This window comes from Scyliorhinus canicula, chromosome 3, assembly GCF_902713615.1.
Source record: "Scyliorhinus canicula chromosome 3, sScyCan1.1, whole genome shotgun sequence".
NCBI lineage: Eukaryota > Metazoa > Chordata > Chondrichthyes > Carcharhiniformes > Scyliorhinidae > Scyliorhinus > Scyliorhinus canicula.
In genome coordinates, this window is record NC_052148.1 from 25,498,533 (window position 1) to 25,526,487 (window position 27,955).

The following is a 27,955-nucleotide window of genomic DNA, read 5'->3' on the forward strand; positions in this document are numbered from 1 at the left end:
GCTCCGTTCCTCACGTCGGGCAGCTGAAGCAACTCCATTCAAGTTGAAAACCAAAGGAAGTCAAGATGTGGATGCTGTCAGAGCTGAAGGATATCAACAGATATATCATGGATATTACATGGTAGTGTCTTTCTCCTGTAGGCAATATTCATAATTGAGATTCGAGAAGTTTAAGCGTGCCACTGAAACAATACAGTGACTGTTAGTTGTTCTGCTTAAACACCGGGGGCGATTCTCCGAGCCCCGCGCCGGGCCGGAGAATCGCCGCAACCGCACCACGACGTCCCAACGCCGCCACACGATTATCCAGGGTGTGGAGAATCAGCGCCATTTGCGCCGACACGTTTGGCGGGGCTGACGATTCTCCGGCCCGGATGGGCCGAGCGGCCGCTCCGATATGACAGTCTCGCTGGCGCCGTTCACCCCTGGTCACTGCTGGCAGGAACTCTGCGGGGACAGTCGGGGGGGCGGCCTATGGGGGTTGAGGGGGGGCTCCTTCACCGGGGGGGGGGGGGGGGGGGGGGGGCTCCGATGGTGTCTGGCTCGCGATCGGGGCCCACCGATCGGCGGGCCGGCCTCTCCCCCACCGGGCCTACTTCCTGGCGTGGCCGACCCCTGAACACCGACCCATGTTGGTTGGTGCCGGCGCGCAAAAGAAGTCCCCCGCGCATGCGCAGGATGGAGCTGGCCCATCTGGGGAAAAGTGAGGTCTTTGTAATACACCCGGGAGACCAAGGGGAGGGAATTGGGAGGCTCCCCTTCAAAAGAGCAGTTAAAAGTTTTAGGTATTTGGGGGTGCAGGTGGCAAAGAACTGGGGGACCCTCCACAAGTTGAACTTTTCCAGACTGGTGGAACAGATGGAGGAGGAGTTTAAGAGGTGGGACATGGTGCCGCTGTCGCTGGCAGGGAGGGTGCAGTCAGTTAAAATGACGGTCCTCCCGAGGTTCTTGTTTTTGTTCCAGTGTCTGCCCATCTTCCTCCCCAGGGCCTTTTTCAAGAAGGTAACGAGTAGTATCATGGGGTATGTGTGGGCACATGGCACCCCGAGAGTTAGAAGGGTCTTTTTGGAGCGGAGTAGGGATAGTGGAGGGCTGGCGTTACCCAACCTTTCAGGATATTACTGGGCGGCAAATACATCGATGGTACGAAAGTGGATGATGGAAGGGGAGGGGGCAGCCTGGAAGCGCATGGAGAGGGCGTCCTGCGGCAACATAAGCTTAGGGGCACTGGTAACGGCACCATGGCCGCTCCCTCCCACGAGGTATACCACGAGCCCGGTGGTGGCGGCCACCCTCAAGATCTGGGGGCAGTGGAGGCGACACAGGGGGGAAGTGGGAGGTCTGATAGGGGCACCACTAAGAGGGAACCACAGATTTGCGCCGGGAAACACAGGAGGGGGATTCCAGAGCTGGCAGAGGGCGGGTATTAGACAACTAAGGGACTTGTTTATAGAGGGGAGGTTTGCGAGCCTGGGAGAGCTGGAGGAGAAATTTGGGCTCCCCCCGGGGAACACGTTCAGGTACCTCCAAGTGAAGGCATTTGCCAGACGACAGGTAGCGGGGTTCCCCGCGCTCCCCGACAGGGGGGTGAGTGATAGGGTGCTATCAGGGGTCTGGGTCGGGGAGGGGAAGATCTCGGACATCTATAAGATTATGCAGGAGGTGGAGGAGGTACCAGTAGAGGAGCTGAAAGATAAGTGGGAGTTAGAGCTGGGGGAACAGATAGAGGACGGGACATGGGCAGACGCCCTGGAGAGGGTCAACTCGTCGTCGTCATGTGCGAGACTAAGTCTCATTCAATTTAAGGTACTGCATAGAGCCCACATGACGGGGACAAGGATGAGTCGGTTTTTCGGAGGTGAAGACAGGTGTATTAGATGTTCGGGAAGCCCTGCGAATCATGCACATATGTTTTGGGCATGTCCGGCACTGGAGGAGTTCTGGAAGGGGGTGGCAGGGACGGTGTCGAGAGTGGTGGGGTCCAGGGTCAAGCCAGGATGGGGACTTGCGATCTTCGGGGTTGGGGTGGAACCGGGGGTACAGGAGGCGAGGGAGGCTGGAATATTAGCCTTTGCATCCTTGGTGGCTCGGAGGAGGATCCTGATTCAGTGGAGGGACGAAAGGCCTCCGAGTGTTAACACCTGGTTAAATGACATGGCAAACTTCATCCAATTGGAAAGGATCAAATTCGCCCTGAGAGGGTCGGTGCAGGGGTTTTTCAGGCGATGGCAACCCTTCCTAGACCTCTTGGATCAGAGATAGAAACTGAGGCCGTGACAGCAGCAACCCGGGAGGGGAGGGGGGGGCGGGAGGGAGGGGGGAGGAGGGGGGGGGGGGAGGGGGGCCAAAGACGAAGGAAGTACGGTAGCGGTGGTGGCACGGGCAAGGCCTGCCCGAGGACGCTGCTAGAAATGATAAGTTGGCCTGACTGTCGGTTCGCCGGCGGGGGGGGGGGGGGGGGGGTGGGGGGGACGCGCGGGTAGGGGGGGGGGGAGACTTTTTCTTTTTCTTGTTAAGTAGGGGGGTTTGACTTTGTTTTGTTATAATTTAAATGTGAATGTAGGGGGGGTTAAAATGTTTGTATTTTGAAAAATTCAATAAAAATTATTTAAAAAAAAAAAGGATGGAGCTGGCCCAACTGTGCATGCATGGGTTGGCGCAGCGCCAAATTGGCGCAGCAAAAGGAGGCTGGAGCGGCATGAACTGCTCCAGCACCATGCTGGCCCCCTGTGGCAACGGCGTTCACGACGGCGTGAACTCTTGGGCCCAATAAGGGAGAATCGCCCCCACCGTTTTTCGAAAGCATTGCACTAGGAGCTATGAAAACAGACTGAAATGAAATTCATCATTTCGGTTCACTATTTGAGTTGCTCATTTAAAGTAAACTGTACCCCAACCAGTTTAGTCATTCAGTGATGTACACGGAAACCCACCCCTGAGTCCCCAAACCGAGGAACCGAGTCACGCACACAACAGATTTTATGATTTGTCTGGTATGGAGCGACTGGGGTTGGTCTTGTCTTTTGTGTGATACCCTATTATAGGCTCTACAGGGCCAGTCACCTCCTGGTGTTGACACCAAATTCAGCAAGAGGCAAAGCGAACTGATGATTCACAGTTACCGTATCACACAGTCAAAATCAACCTCACCCTCTCGCTACACAGGGAGACCAACATTACCCAATGTATTTCGGTGTACGTTGGAATAGCTAATCCTCATCCTTTGCAGTTTTGTTACTTTAAACAATGCAGTTTATGCTTTCATGCAAAGTATCATTTGTTTTGAGGTCACTTTGCCCATTAAACAGACTTACCGTGACCTCAGTCAAATCTTTTAGAATTTCACACCATGATCTCAAACACAAACACACTGTAAATTGGCACTGTACACTTACCAATAGCTTTCATAAAAGATGCAAAATTCCTTTGCCTCTGCAGCTTATAGTGTCCATTGAAAGCCATTGTGAGGGAGTCTTCTCTGCGCAACAGAGCAGGATGAGAACGTCTACGAGACTGCTACCTTGCTTTGTAGGGATTTCTTTACCTTGAAAGGATAACGGTGTGATGTTGAATCATTAACTCACGTACACAATGTATGAGAGTGACTCAGCTCTGATGTGGCAAGAAGCAGTGCAGCCATTAACACCCCTTTTCTCCAACCTTCTCACTTGGATGTGCTGACTCATGCTCTGTTAGAGCTGCCAATAAGGTGCAGCTTGGCCAGTTGGCTATACTCCCTCAAAGGGTTATGGCCCTGAAGTTGCACAAGTGTTATTCTGCTCTGCTGCTTAAGCATTGGTGCTGGATCATTGAAGGGAAATGGCACACACCAAATTATGTTGACGCCACACCATTGAAACAAGCTATTCTTTCCAGCTGGTTCATGTTGTCTTTTTATATTTAACGGAAGCCTCCTCCTACCTCTCGTGATCTAACATCATCTGCTTATCTATCTTCATCTTAAAAGCATCTATTCTATTCACCTCAAAGACTCACTGCGGTTGCGAGTTCTACAATCTCACCACTCTCTGAGTGAAGAATAGTGAAATAAAATGAAAATTGCTTATTGTCATGAGTAGGCTTCAATGAAGTTACTGTGAAAAGCCCCTAGTCGCCACATTCCGGCGCCTGTCCGGGGAGGCTGGTACGGGAATCGAACCGTGCTGCTAGCCTGCTTGGTCTGCTTTAAAAGCCAGCGATTTAGCTCAGTGAGCTAAACCAGCCTCTGCATGTATGAACAATGGATTATATTATATTTTCGACCCCAGGTTTGGATTCCCTCATAAATTAGAACATCTTCTCTCCGTCTACAATATCAAAGCCCTTTCATAAATACCCTCAGGTCACTGCTCAACCTGCTCTTGCCTCGAGAGAAAGAATGTTTTCCGGCTTTATGGTATTCCGGCTGAATGTCGAATGAAGTGATGGCTGAAGATTGGAAAAATTGTGGGCGTGATTCTCCGCACCCGGGAGAAATCGTGAGGCTGGCGTCAAAAACGGACGGGTTTGACGCCAGCCTCCGCCCCCCCCCCCCCCCCCCCCCCCCGACCGGGAACCGATTCTGGTCCCCGGTCGGGGCTAGCATCCCGCGGCCGTGAACTCCGGCATCGCGGGCGTAATGAATTTCGTTAAGCCCGCTAGCCAGAGTTAGCGACGGCTGACGCGTCAGATGCTGTCAGCCGCGCATTCGCGGATTGGACGACTCCAACTCGCGTATGCGCGGATGACGTCATCACGCATTTGCGTGAAACCCGCGCATGCGCGGGCCGGTATGCCCCTCAGCTGCCCCGCGAATGGATACAGCGGGGCGGCGAAAGGATAAAGAGTGCGCGGGGTAAGTACCCGCTGCCCGCGATCGGTGGGCACCGATCGCGGGCCCATGGCACCCTTGGCACAGCCGTGGTACTGCCATGCCAATCGGTGCCATGGTTCCCCAGATCGGGACTTTACGGCCGTTTTTACGAACGGTCAGACCAGGTGTGTTTGACGTTCATAAAAACGGTCGTAAAGGCCTTGGAATTCGGCCCATCGGCCAGCTGAGAATCGCTGCTCGCCGTAAAAAAACGGCGGGCAGCGCTTCGTGTCGGGAGGCGGGCATGGTGGGGGGGGAGAATAGCTGGAGGGCGTCAGACCAGCGTGGCCGTAAAAATTTACGCCGCCCGCTATTCTCCACACCGTCGTGAGTGCGGAGAATTGCGCCCTGTGTGAGAATTCAGAGCTTCTAAATTTAGGCCCCACCAAGGCATTGAGCAGAAATAATCAGGAAGGTTCTTGTCCCAATACTGAATGTAAGCCCCTTTGTCAGAGGGAGAGTCTTCAAACAAAACGCTGAGGGCCCTGATTTTCTGCTCAGGTGGATGTTTAGGTCAGAAACCTTCCCTCAACCTATGCCACCATATATTGGCTCATTCAACTTGCATTCACAAGGGTTTTGTTATGTGCAATCTGGTTGCTCTGAGGGCCAGGTGCTGAGGTTACTGTTAAGATGTGGAAAGTTGTCTATAAATACATGTTCTTCCTTACTTAAAATCCTTTGTGCTTGCCGACACCCTTCAAGTGCAAAGATAAGACATTAAGAGATAAAATTTGCTCTTCAGGATCCAGGAAGAAATTATATTTTGGCAGGCCAGATAAAGCAGTGTTTTTCAAACTTTTTTTTCCCCGGATTCATTTTTGCCAACCAGCCGACCTTCGGGACCCACGCCGGCCGACCGTCGCGACACATGCCACATTCACTTATCTTCAATGCGAAAGTGAAGCCTGCTTGGCCCTCACAATCTCACTTGAATCAGGTTCAAAGGAGGAGGGGGCAATGTGCATATCAGATGCAGACTTCACCCAGATCCTTGGTGCCGTCTTCACGTTTGTGAAATGGGAAAATCCAACCTTGCACATGTAGATCGTTGTGAAGGTGTGGTGAATCACAGTCCGTGTAATTCACACTGTTATTATATATGATGTACTGTGTCTATGTAAGCTCGGTATACGAGCAGTTGCGCGGCTCTGCCCATAGGGGGAGATGAGGAGTTTGTACTGGGCTCCACCCTTGGCTCTGCCCATGGCTCCGCCCATGGCTCCTCCCACTAACCGGAAGTATAAAGCTTGGCAGTCGAGAGCCTGCCTGCCAGTTCACCTCGTCGCAGGCAGGCTCTGTTGAAAGACTATTAAAACCACTGTTCACTTCCAACCACGTGTCGTGTAAATTGATGGTCACATCAGAAGGGCAATAGCAACAAAATCTGTGTTTTACTCAGCACTGGATACTGCTGGGGGATGCTACACCGGAATGCTGACAGCCTTATGAGCTTTTAGCATGTTTTTAATGTGGTATTACAGGTCAGCTACAGGAGCGTAGTCTTTTCATTTGGAGTCAGCTGTAAGGTAATAACTGGCTCTGAGGTCTCAATGTCAAAATAAATTTTTCACCCACCACTTCTCTTTCAAAATCTGAAGCTTCTCCTCTCATTTGCCAGTACTTCCCTGCATATAACATACATGAGCTTTGCATCGTTATTTGCATTGGATAATTGATAAAACCATACCTCAAGAAATCATCCTTAGACTGCTTTATTCCCAAATTAAGTTTCTTCTTTGTCAGCTGTTAACCAGAGGCCCTGGAGCTCTGCACAAAACTAATACTAGCACTGCTCTGGTCCTGCCTTGGACTTTCCTGTGTAAGCTCTCTCTAGCAGATTCTGTTGTGAGATCCTGTCTAATAGGTAAACTGCCTATATGAGTCTTTGGCCATCTCTTATTTTTAAGAAAACCTTCACAGTTCACTTGCCTTGCTTGCCAGGAACATGGAAGCAACACTGCTCCATGATTTGGCGCCAGAAGCATGTACCTGGAGGGCGCTTGATGTCAAGTGTGCATGCTGGGCACATGACCTGCTCACAGTGCTCTGGCTAGAAGACTCCACACAACCTAATTTATTTCCATTTAAAAGGTAGCAGTGGCCGCCATTCTCTTTTTTTTTTAAATTTAGAGTACCCAATTCATTTTTTCCAATTAAGGGGCAATTTAGCGTGGCCAATCCACCTAGCCTGCACATCTTTGGGTTCTGGGTGTGAGACTCATGCAGATACGGGGAGAATGTGCAAACGCCACACGGACGGTAAACCAGGGCCGGGGATAAACCCGGGTTCCTGGCGTGGTGAGGCGGCAGTGATAACCACTGCGCCACTCTGCCCACCCTGGTGCCATTCTCGATGTAAAAGCTGATAGCGGCTGTTGGGCACTTCTCCCACAATTGGGACCACCGCGGGAATGGCACGACTTATCTCTCCGCAGCCCTCCCGACACCCGCCCTCCATCCACCTGTGAGTGGCAACCTGCACTTTGAAAAACCCTGCTATAAAGGACAGGCAGCCCAGTAAACCAGACTGTCACCAAGGAAGATGAAAATCTGCCCACCGGGTGTTGGCAGAATATCAGAGGGAACCAATTCCTCCTCATCCTCTTCAGAGGATTGTTGTGTGAGAATGGGAGTACCATGCACAAAGATCTGGAGCGGAAACAATGGTTGATTTTTCATAACTGCATCGCCAATTATGCCATTACTGCTAACCATCACCACAATCAAGCTTCAAACAAGAGGTGAGGTGAGAGTGACTGCCCTTGACATCAAGGCAGCATTTGACCAAGTATGGCACCAAGGAGCCCTAGCTAAACTGGAGCCAATGGGAATCAGGAGGAAACCTCGCCGCGGTTGAAAGATGGCACAAAGGAAGATGGTCGTGGCTGTTGAAGGTCAATCATCACAGTTTCAGGATATCACTGCAGGAGTTCCTCAGGGTAGTGTCCTTGGCCCAACCATCCTCAACTGCTTCACAGAAGTTCACAGATAACACACAATGGGGCAGCAGGGTAGCATGGCGGGGCAGCAGGGTAGCATGGTGGTTAGCATAAATGCTTCACAGCTCCAGGGTCCCAGGTTCGATTCCTGGCTGGGTCACTGTCTGTGTGGAGTCTGCACGTCCTCCCCCTGTGTGCGTGGGTTTCCTCCGGGTGCTCCGGTTTCCTCCCACAGTCCAAAGATGTGCGGGTTAGGTGGATTGGCCATGCTAAATTGCCCATAGTGTCCTAATAAAAGTAAGGTTAGGGGGGGGGGGGGGGATTGAGTAGGGTGATCATGGCTCGGCACAACATTGAGGGCCGAAGGGCCTGTTCTGTGCTGTACTGTTCTATGTTCTATGTTCAGCACCATACGCGACTCCTCAGATAATGAAGCAGCCTTTGTCCAAATGCAGCAAGGCTTGGACAATGTTCAGACTTGAGCAGATAGGTGGCAAGTAACATTCGTGCCACACAAGTGCCAGGCAATGACCACCACCAACAAGAGAGAATCTAACCCCCTTGACATTAGGCGGCATGATCATCGCTGATTCCCCCACTGTCAACATCCTGGGGGTTACCATTGACCAGAAACTGAACTAGACTAGCCATATTATTACTGTGGTTATCAGTGCAGGTCAGAGGCTGGAATTTTAAAAATATTTTCACCGAATGTGGGTGTGAGTGACATGACCAGCATTTATTGGCCATCCCTAATTATGCTTGGTAACATGGAGGTGAGCCACTTTCTTGAATCGCTGAAGTCCTAGAAGGTGAATAACTCATGTCTTGTGTTGCCAGTGGGTAACTCACCACCCAACACCATCCTATACCATCTCCCCCCCCCCCCCCCCCCCCATTCCTTCACTATCGCTGGGTCAAAATCCTAGAACTCCCGCCCTAAGAGCATTGTGGATGTGCCTAAATCACATGGACTGCAGCGGTTCAAGGTGGCAGCTAACCACCACCTTCTGAAGGGCAATTGGAGATGGGCAACAAATGCTGGGTGAACTAGTGACACCCACGCCCCATTAAATCATTTTTAAAACCTCAGCACAGATTATGGATTGAACAGTGAATGTTGTTGGTCTATATAACTCAGCACCATATTGAGCATTCATCCACTGATCCATTTAATTAGCTACAGCACCATTACCATTTCCAACAATCCAACAGTAATGCCACTCCAAAAGTATTTGATTGGGTGCAAAGCGCTTTAGAACCTGCCGACAGCCTGAGGTTGTGAAAGGCAAAATCTAAATGAAAGCCATCTTCTTTATTTCTGAGAAGGCAGAGGGGCCTTGGTTTAACATCTCACTCCAAAGACTCTGGGCTGGGTTTTTGTGATCGAGGCAGGCAGCCGAGTTGGGATGTTTTGCGACTCATTTGACTAGCCTGTGTAAAAAGGACCCCAAATCAGGGGCTGGGTTGGTGGAGTGGTGATGTTGTGGGGAGATGTGGGGTCACAGGGAGTGCAGGTGGGGGATGGTGATAGGCCCATTGACCCTTGGAGCAGAGCCCAGGCAGCCATGTGGGTGGACGCGTGTCTCGGAAAGCTAGTTAGAAAGCGACCTCTATCCAGATCTGGTGGTTCAGGTTGCCATTCATTAACTGGATAAAAGCAATTCATTTAAATGCCTAATCTGCACACAAAACATCATTAAGGGTCTTCAGAGTAAGCGACTGAGAATTCCACTGATTTCCTCATTGTCGAATCTTCATGTTCACATTCTGTCTTGAGGGAGACATGGCCCACTCACCAAAGCTCAAGCCCAGCTTGACCACAATCTCGCCCCGGTGGGGGAGCAGCCAGAGGTCACCTGTGGAGAGATTTAGCCCCACGTTGGTGCTGATGATGTTTTTTTCTGATATTGGTTTTTGGTGAGAGGGCGTCTCCACATTGAAGTACCCCCTCAGTTACTGACCCTTTACTGCAATCTGTCTTCTTAAGCCATATGGTTTCTGATTGGCCCCCCAGTTTCAAGTGCATTTTCAGTGACCCAACTTTCACTGAACCGAGAAACGGTCTCCATGCTAATTGGTGCCATCAGGAGAATCCCGGATCAGTAAATGTTTTCCTCCAGGAGGTAGGTTCAGGACCCAGAAACAGTCCCGACTCCTGTTTCCCATACCCAAAGTGAAAATCCCAAGCCTTGTGCGACATGGAGCCCAATATCTTCTGCCTCCTTCTTCACAGGATTCCCACTCTTCGCTAATAATAATATTAATAATCTTTATTATTGTCACAAGTAGGCTTGCATTAACACTGCAATGAAGTTACTGTGACAATCCCCTAGTCGCCACACTCCGGCGCCTGTTTGGGTACAGGAGGGAGAATTCAGAATGTCCAAATTACCTAACAGCACGTCTTTCCTGACTTGTGGGAGGAAACCGGAGCACCCGGAGGAAACCCACGTAGACACGGGGCGAACGTGCAAACTCCGCACGGACAGTGACCCAAGCTGGGAATCAAACCTGGGACTCTTGAGCTGTGAAACAACAGTGCTAACCACTGTGCTACTTTGTTGCCCACAGGCAGATGAATGAAAGGTTATCCTAACATCTTTCCTTGTTAATTTACCTGATCTACTTAAAAGTATTAAGAGTAAGAACTTATTTCTTAATTTAGAGTACCCAATTAAGGGGCAATTTAGTGTGGCCAATCCACCTAAACTGCACATCTTTGTGTTGTGGGGTGAAACCTATGCAGCCACAGGAAGAATGTGCAATCTCCACATAAGAGTAATGAACATTCAAAAAATAATCCCTTCTGCTACAAGAAATAGATTATCTTTTACAAATATAAGTGTCAGAAATGTTCAATTGTTAGAGACACCAGGCCTATGATAGAACACCCAGATCGGAAGAGGGGGATACTAAGGAGGGGACAGGGAAGGGGGGCAGGGAGGGGGAGGAAGGGGGGGGAGGGGAGAAGATATACCAAGAAAGATGTATGTAAATAAGGAACTGTATAAATTGTAAATATCGGACACAAACGTTTCACTCTGGCAATGGGTAGCACTGTCACTTCACAGCTCCAGGGTCCCACGTTCCTCTGGGTGCTCCGGTTTCCTCCCACAGTCCAAAGACATGCAGGGTAGGTGGATTTACCTTGCTAAATTGCCCTTAGTATCCAAAGGGGTTGGGAGGGGTTGCTGGGTTACGGGTGGGATGGAGGTGTGAGCTTAAGTGAGGTGCTATTTCCAAGAGCCGGTGCAGACTAGTGCAGATTAGGGGCTGGTTTAGCTTACTCAGCTAAATTGCTGGCTTTTAAAGCAGACCAAGCAGGCCAGCAACACGGTTCAATTCCCGTACCAGCCTCCCCGGACAGGTGCCGGAATGTGGCGACTAGGGGCTTTTCACAGTAACTTCATTGAAGCCTACTCGTGACAATAAGCGATTTTCATTTCATTTTTCATTTTTTAGACTCTATGGGCCAAATGGCCTCCTTCTGCACTGTAAATTCTATGTCTATGTCAAAAATTGAAACTGCCAATAAAAACATTTTTAAAAATAGGAAGGCACCAGGCCTTGGCAGTTCAAGGCAGGACCGCGAACAAAACTGGGAAACTTTACAGAACAGTAGAAAGGGCTCTGATATCTTTGATGTGAACCATTAAGAGTTTTATCAGTGGCAACGGAAAGAGTCCACACCGAGTTTGTAGAGAAAAGTAAAACTTATTTTGTTTAACACATTATTACGTGCAGCTCCAGTATTTCCTTCCTGGGTCTTCTCTAGTCAGAACCTGACTGGACAAGTCTATTTATACAAAAGCAGATGGACTGAGTTAAGGGTCCTCCGCCTTCTTATTGTGGGAGTTCGTATTCTGCAAGTGGATTATCCCTACCACACGTATTCCTTCGACTGAGAAAATCAGTGTTAATATCTAACGTGAATTCAATTGCACCTCTGAGCTTCTGCTAAGTATTAACTCTGATTCTCTCTTCACCCATGATGTCTGACCTGCGGAGCGTTTACAGCATTTTCCGCTTCTATTTCAATCTTGAAAAGCTTCGCAGATTGTTGGCGCTGGAACTCATAACTTATGGACAACTTCACTGACGTGGCGAAAGGTGAGCCGGTCACATAGTGTATTGGCAACCTGAGGTAAAAGAAAAAGCACCTGCCGTGGGGGAGCATCAGGGAAAAGGTGGAGAGAGAACAATAGGGGAGCGCGGATCCCACTGGGAACTGTATGAGACCGACAGCTGTGAGGACAATTACCAGTGGCTGCCCTGGCTGTCACTTTAGAGTGGAGACTGGGAGAGAGATTCATTAATATCCACCAATGGCAGAATGAACATGGGCCAGGATTTGTGCAGCCTCACAATGGTTTGCGTCCCCATGGTGGGCCATTCACATTGCTGTTTACGTCAACAGAACTGAAGTATCCTGCTGAGCAGGAGGAGCTGTAAAATCCAGGCCATGGCATATTATATAGTTGCATTCCAAGGAATAAAAATATAATTTACTGCTTTCCAGTTTGTGTAGCCTTTAATCAGGCATGAAACATATTGGCAGCTTGTTGTTTGTGACCATGCCCTTTGTAATTGCTTAATGAGTTTCATATTGGCTTTAGGCGATTGAAGATTAGATAATCTTTGATGAACTTGAATTGATTGTCAATCAACTGCAATGTTGATGCAGTACATATATCTGTAAAAATAAATACCTGCAATTTTAAAAATATGTTCCCTATTTGCTGAGTAAATTGGAACATGCATTGAATGGTTGGACTTCTGTGTTTGTTCAAGCGTCACTTAGATTGGGACAGGAGTGTCTTACTTGGTACTGACATTGCTCCATTTCATATTCAAATTGGCAGCAGTAACTAGTGGGGTGCCCCAGGGATCGGTGCTGGGACCTCAGCTATTCACAATATATATTAATGATTTGGACGAGGGAACAAAATGTAACATCTCAAAGTTTGCAGATGATACCAAGTTGGATGGGAGGGTGAACTGTGACGATGGTGCAGAGATCCTTCAGCATGATCTGGACAGGTTGAGTGAGTAGGCAAATCAGTGGCAGATGAGGTATCATTTGGATAAATGTGAGGTTATTCACTTTGGAAGCAAGACCAAGAAGGCAGATTACTACCTGAACGGCTGTAAATTGGGAGAGGGGAGTCTGCAGCAGGACCTGGGTGTCCTTCTGCACCAGTCGCTGAAGGTAAGCATGCAGGTGCAGCAGGTGGTAAAGAAGGCTAATGGTATAGAACATAGAACAGTACAGCACACTTCGGCCCACGATGTTGTGCCGACTATTTATCCTAATCTAAGGTCATCCTAACCTACATCCCTTCAATTTTCTGCTGTCCATGTGTAAGAGTCGCTTAAATATCCCTAATGACTCTGATTCCACCACCTTTGCTGGCAGCGCATTCCACGCACCCACCACTCTCTGTGTAAAGAACCGACCTCTGATATCTCCCCTATACCTTCCTTCAATTACCTTAAAATTATGTCCCCTCGTGACAGCCTTTTCTACCCTGGGGAAAAGTCTCTGGCTATCCACTCTATCCATACCTCTCATCACCTTGTACACCTCTATCAAGTCCGCTCCTCCTTCTTCAAAAGGTTTAATTGCGAAAGGTTTCGAGTGCAGGAGCAGGGTTGTGTTGTTGCTATTGTACAGGGCCTTGCTGAGGCCACACCTAGAATATTGTGTGCAGTTTTGGTCTCCTTTTCTGAGGAAGGATGTTCTTACTCTCGAGGGAATGCAGCAAAGGTTTACCAGGCTGATTTTGGAAATGACGGGACTGACATATAAGGACACAAAAGGCTTTGGGGTGGAATTTGCCTCAGGCAGAAGTTCAGTGGCAACAAGGATTTCTGTGCCTGCGCTGATCACAGCACCATGGATTCTTACAACACAGAATGTGGCCATTCAGCCCATCGTGTCCCTGCTTGGCTCTGAAATGACTGTCCTATTTAGACTGAAATTCCAGCTTTTCCCTTTCCTGACAGCCCTGATAATTAATCCTCTTCAAGTATATATCCATTTGCTTTTCGAAGATTCTTGAGGAATCTGCTTCCACGACCCTTTCAGATAGTGCACCCGAGAATGCAACAACTCTTTGCGTGAAAAGAATTTTCCACATTTCCCCTCTAGTTCTTTAACCAACTATTTTGGATCCATGACTGATGATCAATCCACTTGCTAGCAGACATAGAGCATGATTCAGAGGACATAAGTTGGTTTTCGGGTATTTGGTGGGGTGTTTCTCGACAGCTGCAGCACCAAGAATCACCCCGCTAATCATCGCCACTTTGCCGTTTTCTTTGGCCTCGGTGAGTCTCGCCCTGCTGAGGCTGACGAGGCCGCAGAGAAAGATTTCCAGTTGGAGAGCTACGCTCGCAGATCAGGACACCATTTTCATCGACAGCCCGGATCTTCTCCCCCATTCAGGCCCCCGTCGCTTTCTGGACCATGCCCCCACCCCCAACCTTGTCTAGGCCCCTGGGAACTCTCCACCAATCCCCCCTCCAATTGGCAAAGCCCCCACCCCCAACTCCCCCCCCCACCGAGCCCGACCCTGGAACTGCCAACCTGCCACCTGCGCACTCTGACATTTCCAGCCCGTCACCCTGGCAGTGCACCTGGCAACCTGGAAGTGCCACTCAGACCCCTTGGCAGTGCCAGGGTGCCAGTCAGAGTGCCAATGTCCCACCCTGCTTTGTCCCTGACCACCCGGGTCTCCAATGTCCTGCATTAACACTACACCCATGTCTGCTTCATCCGATGCCAATGCTTATGTAGTACATTGTATATATTGTGTTGCCCTACTATGTATTCTCATGTATTTTCTTGAATTCTGTTTAATTCCCTTTTCTTCCCATGTACTGAATGATCTGTTGAGCTGCTCGCAGAAAAATACTTTTCACTGTACCTCGGTACACGTGACAATAAACAAATCCAATCCAATCCAAGACCCTCAAGGTGCCGTTCCGCCTGCCACAAGTCTGTGTGGACCAGTATTAAATGGCACCCTGGCGCGGTCTCACGGGTGCAGCTGTTGAGTCTCGGGCGCAGTGCGCAGGGTGCATCTGGGTATTTAAATGAGTCATTAGGCTTGTTTAAATATGCATTGAGAGTGAGATCCAGAGGGCGCTGGGCGGAGCGAGTCGGGTGACTCGTGATGGGTCCGGTGCCTGGCGCGGAGCCTTATTTTGGGCTCTCGTATGATTCAACAGTTGCGCCCGGGCGCAAAGGGGTCCCTGAATCGTACCCAGTTTCTTTTCACTTGCTTTAACAAGCCAATCATAATTTTGAATATCTCAAGAAATCAAGAAGATAAGAACAATGAGCAGGAGTAGACATAGTCTGTCAATTCAGTACGGCTACGGATTTCAACTCTACTTTCCTGCCTGCTCCCATATCCTTTGGTACCCTGAGAGATTAAAACTCTGTCCATCCCTGCCTTAAATATATTCAACCCTTTGGGGTCGAGAATACAAAGGTTCACAAGCCTCCAAGTGGAAGAATGTCTCCTCATGCTCAATTTACTCCTTCACCGGTGAGCTGCGATGTGTTAACAATTTAAACCCCAAAATTCTCCTACCTTCTAGATAATTGGATGTAAATGGAATCTACTTCAGTAAATGGAATCTACTATTGGGTGAATGGGTTGTATCCTTACAAGGAATGGAGTGTGAACTCAGCACCTTGTCAAGACTCTTCTGCGTGGGTACAGATTTCATCTTGTCAGAGGTCCAGCTGAGCAAATCAGGAGTTAAATTGAGACACCTGCAAACTTTGGGGGCAATTCTCCGAGCCCCGAGCTGGGCTGGAGAATCGCCGCAACCGCGCCACGACGTGGCACCGGCCGTGGGCCGCTGGAATCAGCGGGGTCGCCGATCTCCGGCCCGGAGGGGCCAAGCGGCCGCTGGTCACGGCCAGCAGGAACTCTGTGCGCAAGGTCGGGGGGGCGGCCTGTGGGGCGGAGAAAAGCGCTCCTTCACCGGGGGGGGGGGGGGGGGGGGGGCCTCCAATGGGGTCTGGAACGCGATCGGGGACCACCGATCGGTGGGCTGGCCTCTCCCTCCCCGGGCCTACTTTGTTGCGCAGCCGGCCCCTTAATCCCAATGCATGTTGCATCGGGGCCGGCGCGCTGGAGAAGCCCCCACGCATGCGCGGGTTGGCACGGCTCCCATTTGGCGCTGGGAAGGGAGGCTGGAGCATCAAAATGGGCATGGGGACGACCGATTCTGTCCCCCACAGGGGGCCAGCACGGCGCTGGAGCGGCGTGAACGTCGCGAACACTTCGTCTCCATTTTGGAGAATCGCCCCATTTGCCTTTGTAGTTTGCACTCTGCTGAAATGTTTCACCTTATCAATCAGTTTGTAGTTTGGCTATTGATTGGACACTGTCTCTTTTTGTAAACAACGCAACAAGCTTAATAACCAATAACTATCATCATACATTTACTGTTTTCACTGGATCAAATGACAGCACAGTGAGGGAAACAAATCTGGGATCTCCTGTTCTGAATTTTTAAAAGTTAATTTACCAGATGTGGGCGTTGGTGGTTAGGCCAGCATTTCTTGCCCGTGCATACATGATGCGGTTGTGCAATTGTTGCTCTCTGTTCCTTATTAAGTCACAAAGGGGGATTGCTCACATTGTTAGGTATTCCGTTAATGTAAAGAAAGAAGGTTCCTTTTGTATTCAAACTGAAGCAAACTTCTGAAGATTTCGAAACAACAACAGAAAGTACTGGTCAACCTCAACAGATCTGGCAACTTCTGTGGAGAGAGAAACAGAGTTAACCGTTCTGGGTCAAATAGCTCACCGTTCTGATAGCGGCAATAAAGTGTTAGTCTAAATATTTGTGCTCAGCTCCCTGAATTGGGAACCATGACCTTGTGCCTCAGAGGTGACTAACTGAGGTACGCTTGATCTTCATACTCTACAGTAATAGTGAAGTGTTGACGCTTCTTGTGTCAATATAGTGATTAGCACTGCTGCTTCACAGTGGAGGACCCGGGTTTGATTCCGGCTTGGGTTACTGTCTGTGCGGAGTCTGCAGGTTCTCCCAGTATCTGCATGGGTTTCCTCCGGGCGCTTCGGTTTCCTCCCACAATTCCCAAAAGACGTGCTTGTTAGGTGGATTGGACATTCTGAATTCTCCCTCTGTGACCCGAACAGGCGCCGGAATGTGGCGACTAGGGGATTTTCACAGAAACTTCATTGCAGTGTTAATGTAAGCCTACTTGTGACACTATGTGGGATTTCGTTGTTTATAGTAATATATGGTTTCCTTTCTTTCTTCTACGTTGTTGTTCGCTGGTGAGGTGCGCAAGTTAAATGGGGTTTTGGTAGTTTTTTATTTGATCTATTTTTCCTTTTCTCCAGTTGGGAGTCTCCCTGTTAACTAGACAGTTAATGGGAGTGGTTTTGGAGAGTTCGCTGCAGCTCATTAGAGGGGTTGTTTTAGAAAATGAGCTGAGAGTTTTCATTTTGTTTGGTTTTCTTAAACGTAGGTTTTTGTTTTCGGATAAGTCCTTGTCTGCCTCGCTTTTATTTGCTTTTGAGTGCTGTCACATTCAATGGTGATGGTGCTGTTGGGTGGGGTGGAGGGGGGTAGTCTGCTGATGGTGACTGTTGGTTTTGCTTTGTCCAGTGTGTTGACTTGGATTGGCGGCCATCTTGTGTGGATCTTTTTGCTTTAATTTTTCAATGCGCCTTGGTTAATTGCTCTTGATAGAAATGGCGGACTCCGAATTAAGGGAGATGGGAGACCTCCAATCCGCTTGGTCACCTGGAATGTTGGAGGTTTGAATGGCCCAGTGAAGAGGTCAAGGGCATTTGTCCACCTCAAGATGTTAAACTCCGATGTTGTCTTTTGCATGAGACCCACTTGGGATCAGGCCAGGCAGTGCAAGGGATGGGTGGGGCAGGATTCTCATTCCAGTTTTGATGGCAGGTACGGCGATTCTAATTAACAAAAGGGTCCGGGTTTCATCCTCCAAGATTATAGCCGACCCCATAGTCGATATGTCGTTGCTGCGGCTACCTGTTAAAAACTCCTGTGGTCATGGCCAACATTTACGTCCTCAACGGGGATGATACGAATTTTATTAACTCCCTCCTTCCTCCCTCCCCAACCTCGACTCACATCAGCTTATTTTAGATGGTGATCTGAATTGTAATAATAATCTTTATTATTGTCAAAAGTAGGCTTACATTAATACTGTAATGATGTTACTGCGGATTTTTGTTTTGGACCCTAGACTGCATCGTTCCAAGCCTAAATCCTTTGTTCCATTGGGGATGTCCAGGGCTTTGTCTTCTTTCATGACTCAGATGGGGAGAGGGGTGGGGGGGGGGGGGGGGGGGGGGAGTGGGGTGGATCCTGAGCACCTTTTTACACCCGAACCATGCGTATTCCCGCAATGATTTTTCCGGGGGGATAGGATACTCCTCCATAAGGTGGTGGTGGCTGAGTACTCAGTAATTGCTATTTCAGACCAAACCCCGCATTTCACCCACCCAATGTCCACCCTGGAGATTAAATACTACATTGTTAGCTGATAAAAGCATGAGTAAGTTTATGTCCACTTCCATAGATGACTATATAAAATCTAATAGGTCCGATTCAATCACGACTTCCACGTTGTGGGAGGCTCTCAAGGCAATCCTGGGGGGGGGGGGGGGGGGGGGGGTTATCTCATATTGAGCATATATGTTGAGGACAACGAGGTTGGAGCAGCAGAGGCTGGTGGATTCCATTCTAGAGGTGGGTCACCACTACTAGCTGGATCCTATCCCAGAGCTATTGGCTAGTAGGAAACAATTACAGGCCCAGTTTGAGCTATTGCCTACTGGTGTAACATTACATAAATGCAACTATTGCAATGACAAAAGATTCTCCCCCCCCAGCCACCCGAACAAACCTCTACCCTCATCATACACCCAGAAGTCAGTTTGGATGTTAATTGTTTTCCCTTGCGATTAAATCCTGCCAGACAACAAGGCACAAATTGGGCCTTTCACCGGTTTTAAACTGTGCCTCAATGATCTATTTAGCTGCAGGGCTCCGTATTTGCCCTCTCTCTGTCTCATTCATAAAGCAGAATAAATTAATCCAGTTATAATAAGCTGATTGCGCATTTGAAACTGAACCCGCAACGTTAGGAGGGAGGGGTGGTGGGGTGTGGGCAGAAAGTTTTCCACGCAGATCTGGTGATAGCTTGCAAATTCTTTAAATCCAAATAATCTTATCGTATTCATTACTATCAGGCTACACAAGAGCCTGAAATCGAAAAGTTTTGTTGTTAAGTTAAAGGGTACACAGAGCTGAGCTAGGCTAAGTAAAGTTCAGCCCAGTGCACTTTGCCTCTGGTGAGGAAATCTGCATTTGGCAAATTGTTATTTTGTGTTAAATCAATCAAATCGCAATGTGGCTTTTGATGGGGGGGTAGTGATGAAATGATTTGTCTGATATGGTTTACACATGATTTACAGACTGTCTCGTTTAAGTGGGATGGCGTATGAAAGTAGCGAGGTCTTGCTGCAGCTATACAGGGCATTGATGGGACCACACCCAGAGTAATGTGCACAGATTAGGCCTGAGGAGTGATGTACTGCATTGGAACTAATTCATAAAAGGTTCATGATGTTAGGAAAATTGGTGGGATGGTAAATCGTGAGGAGGATAGACAGGTTACAGGAGGATATAGACGGGCTGGTCAGTGGCAAATGGAATTCAGTCCAGATGAGTGTGAGGTGATGCACTTGGGCAGGACAGACAAGGCAAGGGAATACATGATAAAAAGCAGGACCCTGGGAAGCACCAAAGATCAGAGTAACATTGGTGTACATGTACACTGGTCCCTTCAGGTAGAAGGGCAGGTGGACAAAGTGGTTAAGAAGGCATTTATTAGCTGAGGCATAGTGTTTAAGAGCAGAGAGGTTATGCTGAAACTGGATACAACATTTGTTGGGCCACAGCTAGAGTAGTATTGTGTGCAGTTCTGGAATCCACAATATAGGAGGGATGAGATAGCACTGGAAAGGATGCAAAGGAGATTTACCAGGATGTTGCCTGGGCTGGAGAATGTTAGTTATGAAGAGAGATTGTTTTCCTGTGGGCAGCACGGTAGCAGAATGGGTAGCACTGTTGCTTCACAGCTCCAGCATCCCAGGTTCGATTCCCGGCTTGGGTCACAGTGTGGAGTGTGCACGTTCTCCCTGTGTCTGCGTGGGTTTCCTCCGGGTGTTCCGGTTTCCTCCCACAAGTCCCGAAAGATGTGCTGTTAGGTAATTTGGACATTCTGAATTCTCCCTCAGTGTGCCCGGAAAGGCGCTGGAGTGTGGCGACTAAGGGTTTTTCACAGTAACTTCATTGTACTGTTATCATAAACCTACTTGTGACAATAAAGATTACTTGCTTACTTACTTAGAGCAGAGGAGACTGAGGGAGGACCTGTTGAGATGTATAAAATTGAGGGACATAGATAGAGTAGACAGGAAGAAACGTTTCCACTTGGTGGAGAGATCAATGACCAGTGAGCACAGATTTAAGGTAAAGGGCAGGAGAATGTGCGCTGAAGAAGCCGAGCACATTCAGTTTGTCGGCAGGTTGCTGAGTCTCCTGCGCTCTTTCCATCTATCATCTGATCTTTAGGTCATGAGTTCTTTGCTGCACCTCATATTTCAGTTTCCTGCAGCTTTTTTCCTCTCACTCGAGTTTTGATGGAGCTGCCAGTTCAGGAGAACCTTGCATTTGTGGTCAAGGAGATCCTGGATCCCTGATCATTTTTGTCAAACCAGTCTTGGTGTTTCCTGGTCGCGAGCCCGAGGGCCGCCTCGCAGGTGTTGACTATGGTGGCTTTTGACGTGGATCAGGTGCTGTGGACATTCTGCGGCTCTGGCTCATTGGTCATCGCCAGGTTAGCTATGAAGCGCAGACTGAGTCGCTCGTTCTTCTCAGGGTCTCTGAGTCCAGCGACATTGAGTCTCCTGCAGCAGAGTTTTTTCTGCCTGTGCTGGTTTGGAGCCTGGGTGGCGGAGATGGAAGAGTGGATTAGCCGGTGGTCAGTCCATCAATCGTCGGTTCCGATCGTGGTGTGGGTGATGACAACACCTTTATGGTGCCTTGCCCGGACAATGATAGGTGCCAGTGTTTGGAGCGGGCGGTGTTGCCTTAAGGTCTTCTGCTTATCTCTCTGGCAGAACAGGGTGTTTGTGGTGATCAGGTCACATTCTAATCATTTTGTCAGGAGGAGAACTCCGTTGGTGTTTGTTTTCCCCACCCCTTCACTGCCTAACACACCTTTCCAAAGGTTTGCATCCTTCCCAACTCTAGCACTGAAGTCACTGAGGAGAATCAGCTTGTCTCCCTCTGGGATGTGGGACAGCCAATGATAGAAGCTGGAGTAGAATGCCTCTTTTGTCTCGTCCGCTGCATTTAAGGTTGGGGTATAGGCACTGACGGCTGTGACTGGGCCAGGGTGAGCCGTCATGTCATAAGGCATCTGCTCAACCTGCAGGGCAGTTCGTTGAGATGTCTTATAGGATACAGTGAAGAAAGCTTGTGAGTTAGTACATGGGGCTTACAGACAAAAGTTTCAAAATGCGCGAGATCAGTCTGGACAGACTTATATTAAATTCAAAACGGTTAAACAGAGTAATTTTGACAGGTGGATAATAACAACAAAGATAGAATTAACTTATCAGGTTCTTCGAAATCTAATTCTTTCAGAAGAATTCAAAAACTCATTACCTGGAATGATAAGGACTCATGTGGAGGAACAAAGAGTTAAAACTGGGGCTGGTTTAGCACACTCGGCTAAATCGCTGGCTTTGAAAGCAGACCAAGTCAGGTCAGCAGCACGGTTCAATTCTCATACCAGCCTCCCCGAACAGGTGCCAGAATGTGGCGACTAGGGGCTTTTCACAGTGACTTCATTTGAAGCCTACTTGTGACAATAAGCGATTTGCATTTCATTTTCAGACTGCCAGGCAAGCTGCAGCACTTGCAGATGACTATGACCATAGAGCAAAACTTTTTTTCGACACACTTTTAGATCTGAGTGGGGTAGTACATGGGAAGGTGAGAAAAATGCATGTCAGGTAAGAGAAGAAAGGGGCAGCATGGTGGGGCAATGGTTAGCACTGCTTCCTCATGACACCAATGACCTGGTTTCAAGCCCGGCCCTGGGTCACTGTCCGTGGTGAGTTTGCACATTCTCCCCGTGTCTGCGTGGGTTTCGCCCCCACAACCCAAAGATGTGCAGGGTAGGTGAATTGGCCACGCTAAATTGCCCCTCAATTGGAACTCTACTCTAAATTTAATCAAATCTTAAAAAGGTGAGAAGGAATAGTTGAAAGTTTCAAAGAGATTCCACCCCAGAATACAAAAGGACATAAGAATACAAGAGATATGAGGAAGGTTAGATGCTTTCATTTTAATAAACTGGGCCATACAAAGTCAGTTTGCTGGAGATTAGTAGGCAAACCGATTGGAATTGTGGGACTTAATAAAGGAAATATTAAGTTAGAGACTGTAGAAGAATTTAAAAAAATCAATGGTAGCTATACACAGAGAGGAAATTGTACAGTGTAGAAGTGTGAAAATGGGTGTACAGAATATTCAGGGACAGAGTGAACATCAGGTGGCTGATGTGTTTAAGGCTTTTTTGTGTGAAGGAAAAGTCTTTCCATATTTATGGAATGGCATGGGTAAGGATATTACAATTTTAAGGGATACTGGAGCAAGTGAATTAATAATGTTGTGAGATGAAGGCATCAGTTGTCCAGAGGGGCTGAATTGCTACTTCTGCTCCTAATTCCTATGGTCCTCTGCTCTATCCAGGATGTAAAAGTACTGACGTGGAGTTTATTTATAAACACTTTGGAGTTTTTTTTCATGTTAATGCACTCTTTTCGATGCCTGTAATTTTAGTAAAAGTAGAACTGACAAGTAGTTGAGAAGAACAATCTTTTAATTATGACACTTCATTTCTCAAAATGGGGGGAGATGCTAGGAAGTTGGAATGAAATGAAAAGCAAAGAATTAGATACAAAAGAAACCAATCGGTATTTAGCTCCACTGAGGAGTTATGAGATGCAGGGTAGCCTATTGAACCAGATCCCAACAGTAGAGACCAGCAGTCTAGGGACCTGGATCTTAGCCACACCCAATTGCAAAGCAGGGCTCCCTCAGAGACACAAGTTGCTGTGCAGAAAGAAAGCAGAAAAAATCTGTCTGCGTGACACTCCATGAACTCTACTCTAAATTAGAAGAAAGGTTTCCCAATAGAAAGCTACAGGTCTGGTTTGGTAATTATTTGCTGGATTTGGATTTGCATGGTAAAATAGGATTGAGTCAACACAGCTTTGTCAAGGGGAGGTCATGTCTGACACATCTGTTAGAGTTCTTTGAGGAGATAAGAGGAAGTTAGACAAAGGAGAACCAGTGGATGTGATCTATTTGGATTCCCAGAGGAGTTTGACAAGGTGCCGTACAGGAGGCTGCTAAATAAGATAAGAGTTCATGGTGTCAGGGGAAAGGTACTGGCATGGATAGAGCATTGGCTGACTGGCAAAAGACAGAGTGGGGATAAAGGGGTCCTTTTCAGGATTGCAGCCAGTGACTAGTGGTGTGCCTCAGGGGTCTGTGCTGGGACCACAACATTTCACATAAACATTAATGATCTGGAAGAAGGAACTGAAGGCACTGTTGCTAAGTTTGCAGATGATACAAAGCTATGCTGAGGAACAGGTAGTATTGAGAAATCAGGCGGGCTACAGAAGGACATGGACAGGCTAGGAGGGTGGGCCAAGAAGTGGCAGATGGAATACAATGTGGAAAATTGTGAGGTTCTGCACTTTGTTACGGAAGTCAGGCCAGATCTCAACAGTGCCAAAGATACTTGACCAGAACTTCAACATTTAAAAAGACATTCAAGTCTGTGCAGAAAGATCGATTCGCTCCAGGAGAGATTGCATGAGAAATAGGGCTTGGGTATTTTACAAACAAAACTTTATTATAAGAAAAGAAAAACAATATTTAAAGTTGGAACTTTAAAACTAAGAAGAGCAGCTTACATATATCTCTTAACCCGAACACACGATTTCCCATTAAATAGCACATAAAATGGAACTACAGCTCTCAACTCTACTTACTCAGAGAGCAAAAATAATACATTAAAGAACATATTCCTGCTGGTAGTGAGGCTCCTTCAAACCCTGTCCGAAAGCCTGTCTCTGTGGGAGTTTTTCATGGTCTCTCCCAATTGTTCTCCAAATCCTCTGCCTTCACCTGTTTGAACAGGACTCTTTTATCACTCTGAGCTCCCCCAAGCCACTCAAAGGTGGTTTTGTTCAGACGTGTCCAGACTTAAATTCAACATCGCTACCTGGACTTTTGATTACACACTCCTTTTTACACAAAGGAACAGGGCCATGCTATGAATATGCAAATAACCTCCAATTCATGTACAAAAGAGGCCATCAGACTCAATAATGGGCTAATGGCTGGTCAGACAAGAGTGTCCCAGCTGACAATGGACCTTGGGTGAATCACCCCTGCTGAACAGTGATATCCTGCTTATTCTCATTAATGGGTTTAAGTCTAAATGGAACAATGTAATTCAGGCTAGGAGTTGGTGTATGCCTCTGACTCAGTGATAGCAATTTTACCCTCAGGCTGTTAACCCCTAAATTGTCAACAACATCTTCAAACCAAATTCCTAACATCTCCCAGTCATCACAAGTTTGGTAGGAAGAATAGAGGCATAGATTATTTCGAAATGAGAAAAGGCTTTGGAAATCAGCAGCACAAGGAGATTTAGGAGACTTAATTCAAGATTCTCCGAAGATTAACATGAGAATTCAGTTGGCAGTTAGGAAGACAAATACAATGGACGGAAGTCTCCGTAGCCTGATGCCAAAATTGGGATTGGCAATCGGGCAGAGAATGGCTTCCAACGCCGGAATCGGGGCAGGTGCCAGTTTGACTCCCGTTGATGTTCCGTCGCCTCCAAGTCAACGTCATCAGGATGCACGCTGCGCACCGTCGCAATGCCGTTGACACATCATCAGCTGGCCCACCCATGATGCTCTGCTCCCGATGGGCCGGGTTCCCGACAGCGTTGGCTACAAGTGGTCCCAGCGGTTAGGAACCTGGCGTGCCGGCTGCAGACAGTGTCCAGCGTCGCCACACTTGCCCGTGATCTGTATCGCAGGCTGGGCGGCTTCTGCTAGAGCAGGCGGGAGTGGTGGGAGGTGGCCAGGGGGATGGGCTGTGGGATTGGGGTGTGCAGGTATGTGGCCCAGCATAGCTGGCGCCATGTTTTCCAGTGCGACTGGTGCAGTTTGTCAGCCCCGTGCATGCGCGGCCCAGGTTCTGGTGATTCTCCAGCCATTTCCACGCGATTCACGGGTGTTTCACGCATTGCCGGTGCTAGCCTCTCACTGGTACCGGAATCGGTGAGGGTTTACGCCAATTTTCCCAATGTCAAACACCCGAGGATCCTCTGTTGGCGCCGACACTTAGCCGCAGGAACAGAGAATTCCGCCCAATGTTTGCATTCATATTGAGAGGGCTAGAGTACAAGAGCAGGGATGTACTGTTGAGGCTGTATAAGGCTCTTGTCATAGCCCATTTGAAATATTGTTAGCGGTTTTGGGCCCCATATCTAAGGAAGGATAGATATTTTTTCATAGAATTTACAGTGCAGAAGGAGGAAATTCGGCCCATCGAGTCTGCACCGGCTCCTGGAAAGAGCACCCTACCCAAGGTTAGCACTTCCACCCTATCCCCATAACCCAGTAACCCCACCCAACAATTAAGGGCAATTTTGGACACTAAGGGCAATTTATCATGGCCAATCCACCTAACCTGCACATCTTTGGACTGTGGGAGGAAACCGGAGCACCCGGAGGAAACCCACGCACACATGGGGAGGATGTGCAGACTCCACACAGACAGTGACCTAAGCCGGAATCGAACCTGGGACCCTGGAGCTGTGAAGCGATTGTGCTATCCACAATGCTACCGTACTGTACCGTGCTGGCCTTGGAGGGGGTCCAGAGGAGATTCACAAGAATGATCCCTGGAATGAAGAGCTTGTTGTATGAGAAGCAGTTGAGGACTCTGGGTCTTGACTCGATGGAGTTTAGAAAGATGAGGGGGATCTTATTGAAACTTACATAATACTGCGAGACCTAGACAGAGTGGACGTGGAGAGAATGTTTCCACCAATAGGAAAACTAGAACCCGAGGGCATAGCCTCAGACTGAAGGGACGATCCTTTAAAACAGAGATGAGGAGGAATTTCTTCAGCCAGAAAATGGTGAATCTGTGGAACCTTTTGCCGCAGAAGGTTGTGGAGACCAAATCACTGAGTGAATGTAAGACAGAGATAGATAGGTTCTTGATTGATAAGGGGATCAGGGATTATGGGGAGACGGCAGGGGAATGGGGATGAGAAACATATCAGCCATGATTGAACGGCGGAGCAGACCCGATGGGCCGAATGACATAATTCTGCTCGTTTATCTTATGGTCTTATAGTGCTAAAACCTACAAAAGATGTTGCTTTGGGCACGGTGTATTCTCAGAGTTTAAGAAAGATGATGGATTTGGATTGGGAAGAGGGGTAATTTAAGCATAATGTCTGGGTAACCATTATTGTAGTTAATTGTAAATGTTGTTCTTTACTGGTGCCATTATTATTGTGTGTTTTAAAGTTCAGTAAACGTTTTGGTACTTGAATCATTTAGAACAAGACTCAACCCTTTCCAAAGGGGCCTTTGAAAAAGGGTCACCTGGGCTTGAAACGTTAGCTCTTTTCTCACCCTACAGATGCTGCCAGACCTGCTGAGAATTTCCAGCATTTTCTCTTTCGCCCCTTTCCTGGCTGAGCTTCAGATCTATTTAAGAACCATCAATCCAAGCTTCTCTTTTAGGATTTGGGATACCCTCACATTAAACATCAGTGGGGATCAAATTGAAAAATGAAAGAAATTTGCGAATCTTAGACCAGGCCCATCTTAAATTGATAATCCTACTCTCAAAATGATCTGCCTCATCTTGCATAAACACTCGCTCAGTTGTGGGACTGTCTCGCATTGGTATTATTAATATGGAAATGAAAACTGGGACAACCTTGGGTCTAAAATTCTCTGAGAGATCCGATGGTTCCCGTACCAGCCTCCCCGAACAGGCGCCAGAATGTGGCGACTAGGGGCTTTTCACAGTAACTTCATTGATGCCTACTCATGACAATAAGCTACACAACTAGTTGTTTGGTAGTACAGAACATATTGTTGAAAAGTGACACATGAAATGAAATGAAATGAAAAATGAAATGAAATGAAAATCGCTTATTGTCACGAGTAGGCTTCAATGAAGTTACTGTGAAAAGCCCCTAGTCGCCACATTCCGGCGCCTGTCCGGGGAGGCTGGTAGGGGAATCGAACCGTGCTGCTGGCCTGCTTGGTCTGCTTTAAAAGCCAGCGATTTAGCCCAGTGAGCTAAACCAGCCCCTATGCTGTCTTACTTTTTACTTGTTTGTTCTGTGTATTATGTGTATGCGTGTTATGTGTATTTGTGTTATGTCCCTGTGTGTTAAGTGCATGCGTGTTATGTGGGTGTGTGTTATGTGCGTGTGTCTTTTTACTGGTTAGATTTTGGGAATAAAAAGTGCTTGCACATGTTCATCTCTTGTTTTTCATGCTCGTTGAGATCCACTGTTACATGTTTCATAAGAAAAATCTAAGCAAAAACCTATTATCATTCTGTTGAAGAACCCAATGGTTTAATGTTTGCTCATGTTTCTTAAAAAATTTCGTCAGAACGGGTCAACTTTGTTTTCTAACAGGTGGAGAAAATATTGTCGCGCATTGTGTCACCTTCTGTCTCAATTGTTAAAGAACAAACCCGAACACATTTTTCTGGTACGACCAAATAATTAATCCCAACGAGTCAATTCCCAATTCACAGGATCAAACATTTCAAATTTAAAAACTGCCAAGCTTTAGAGGTCACCTTATTATCTGGATGTGAAGGCCAGATATTTTGACAATGTAACCAGAATGTCAATATTGTGTCTGTCTGGATTGCCTGTAAACCTACGCATTTTCCATCTGTAATGGGCATTTTACTA

At 47.9% G+C, this 27,955-nt stretch overlaps 2 protein-coding genes across 4 annotated transcripts in view; one reads left to right on the forward strand and one right to left on the reverse strand.

Annotated features, from left to right (window-relative positions):
- LOC119963868 (fatty acid-binding protein, liver-like) overlaps positions 1-3,615 on the reverse strand; it is a 30,646-nt gene extending 27,031 nt beyond the window's left edge. Inside the window, exon 1 of one of the 2 annotated variants that reach the window (XM_038793227.1) lies at positions 3,396-3,615. In XM_038793227.1, the coding sequence (XP_038649155.1) occupies positions 3,396-3,462 (67 nt within the window). In that variant the 5' untranslated portion in view covers positions 3,463-3,615. The remainder of the gene's footprint in view (positions 1-3,395) is intronic. The other variant, XM_038793226.1, reaches the window with a different exon arrangement.
- thnsl2 (threonine synthase-like 2) overlaps positions 1-27,955 on the forward strand; it is an 86,937-nt gene that overhangs the window by 14,898 nt on the left and 44,084 nt on the right. The window contains exon 1 of one of the 2 annotated variants that reach the window (XM_038793223.1): positions 16,583-16,726. The exons of the other annotated variant lie outside the window; for it this stretch is intronic. The gene's annotated coding sequence lies outside the window, so the exon portion shown is untranslated. Of the gene's footprint in view, positions 1-16,582; positions 16,727-27,955 lie in introns of those variants that run through there. 2 annotated transcript variants of the gene reach the window in all.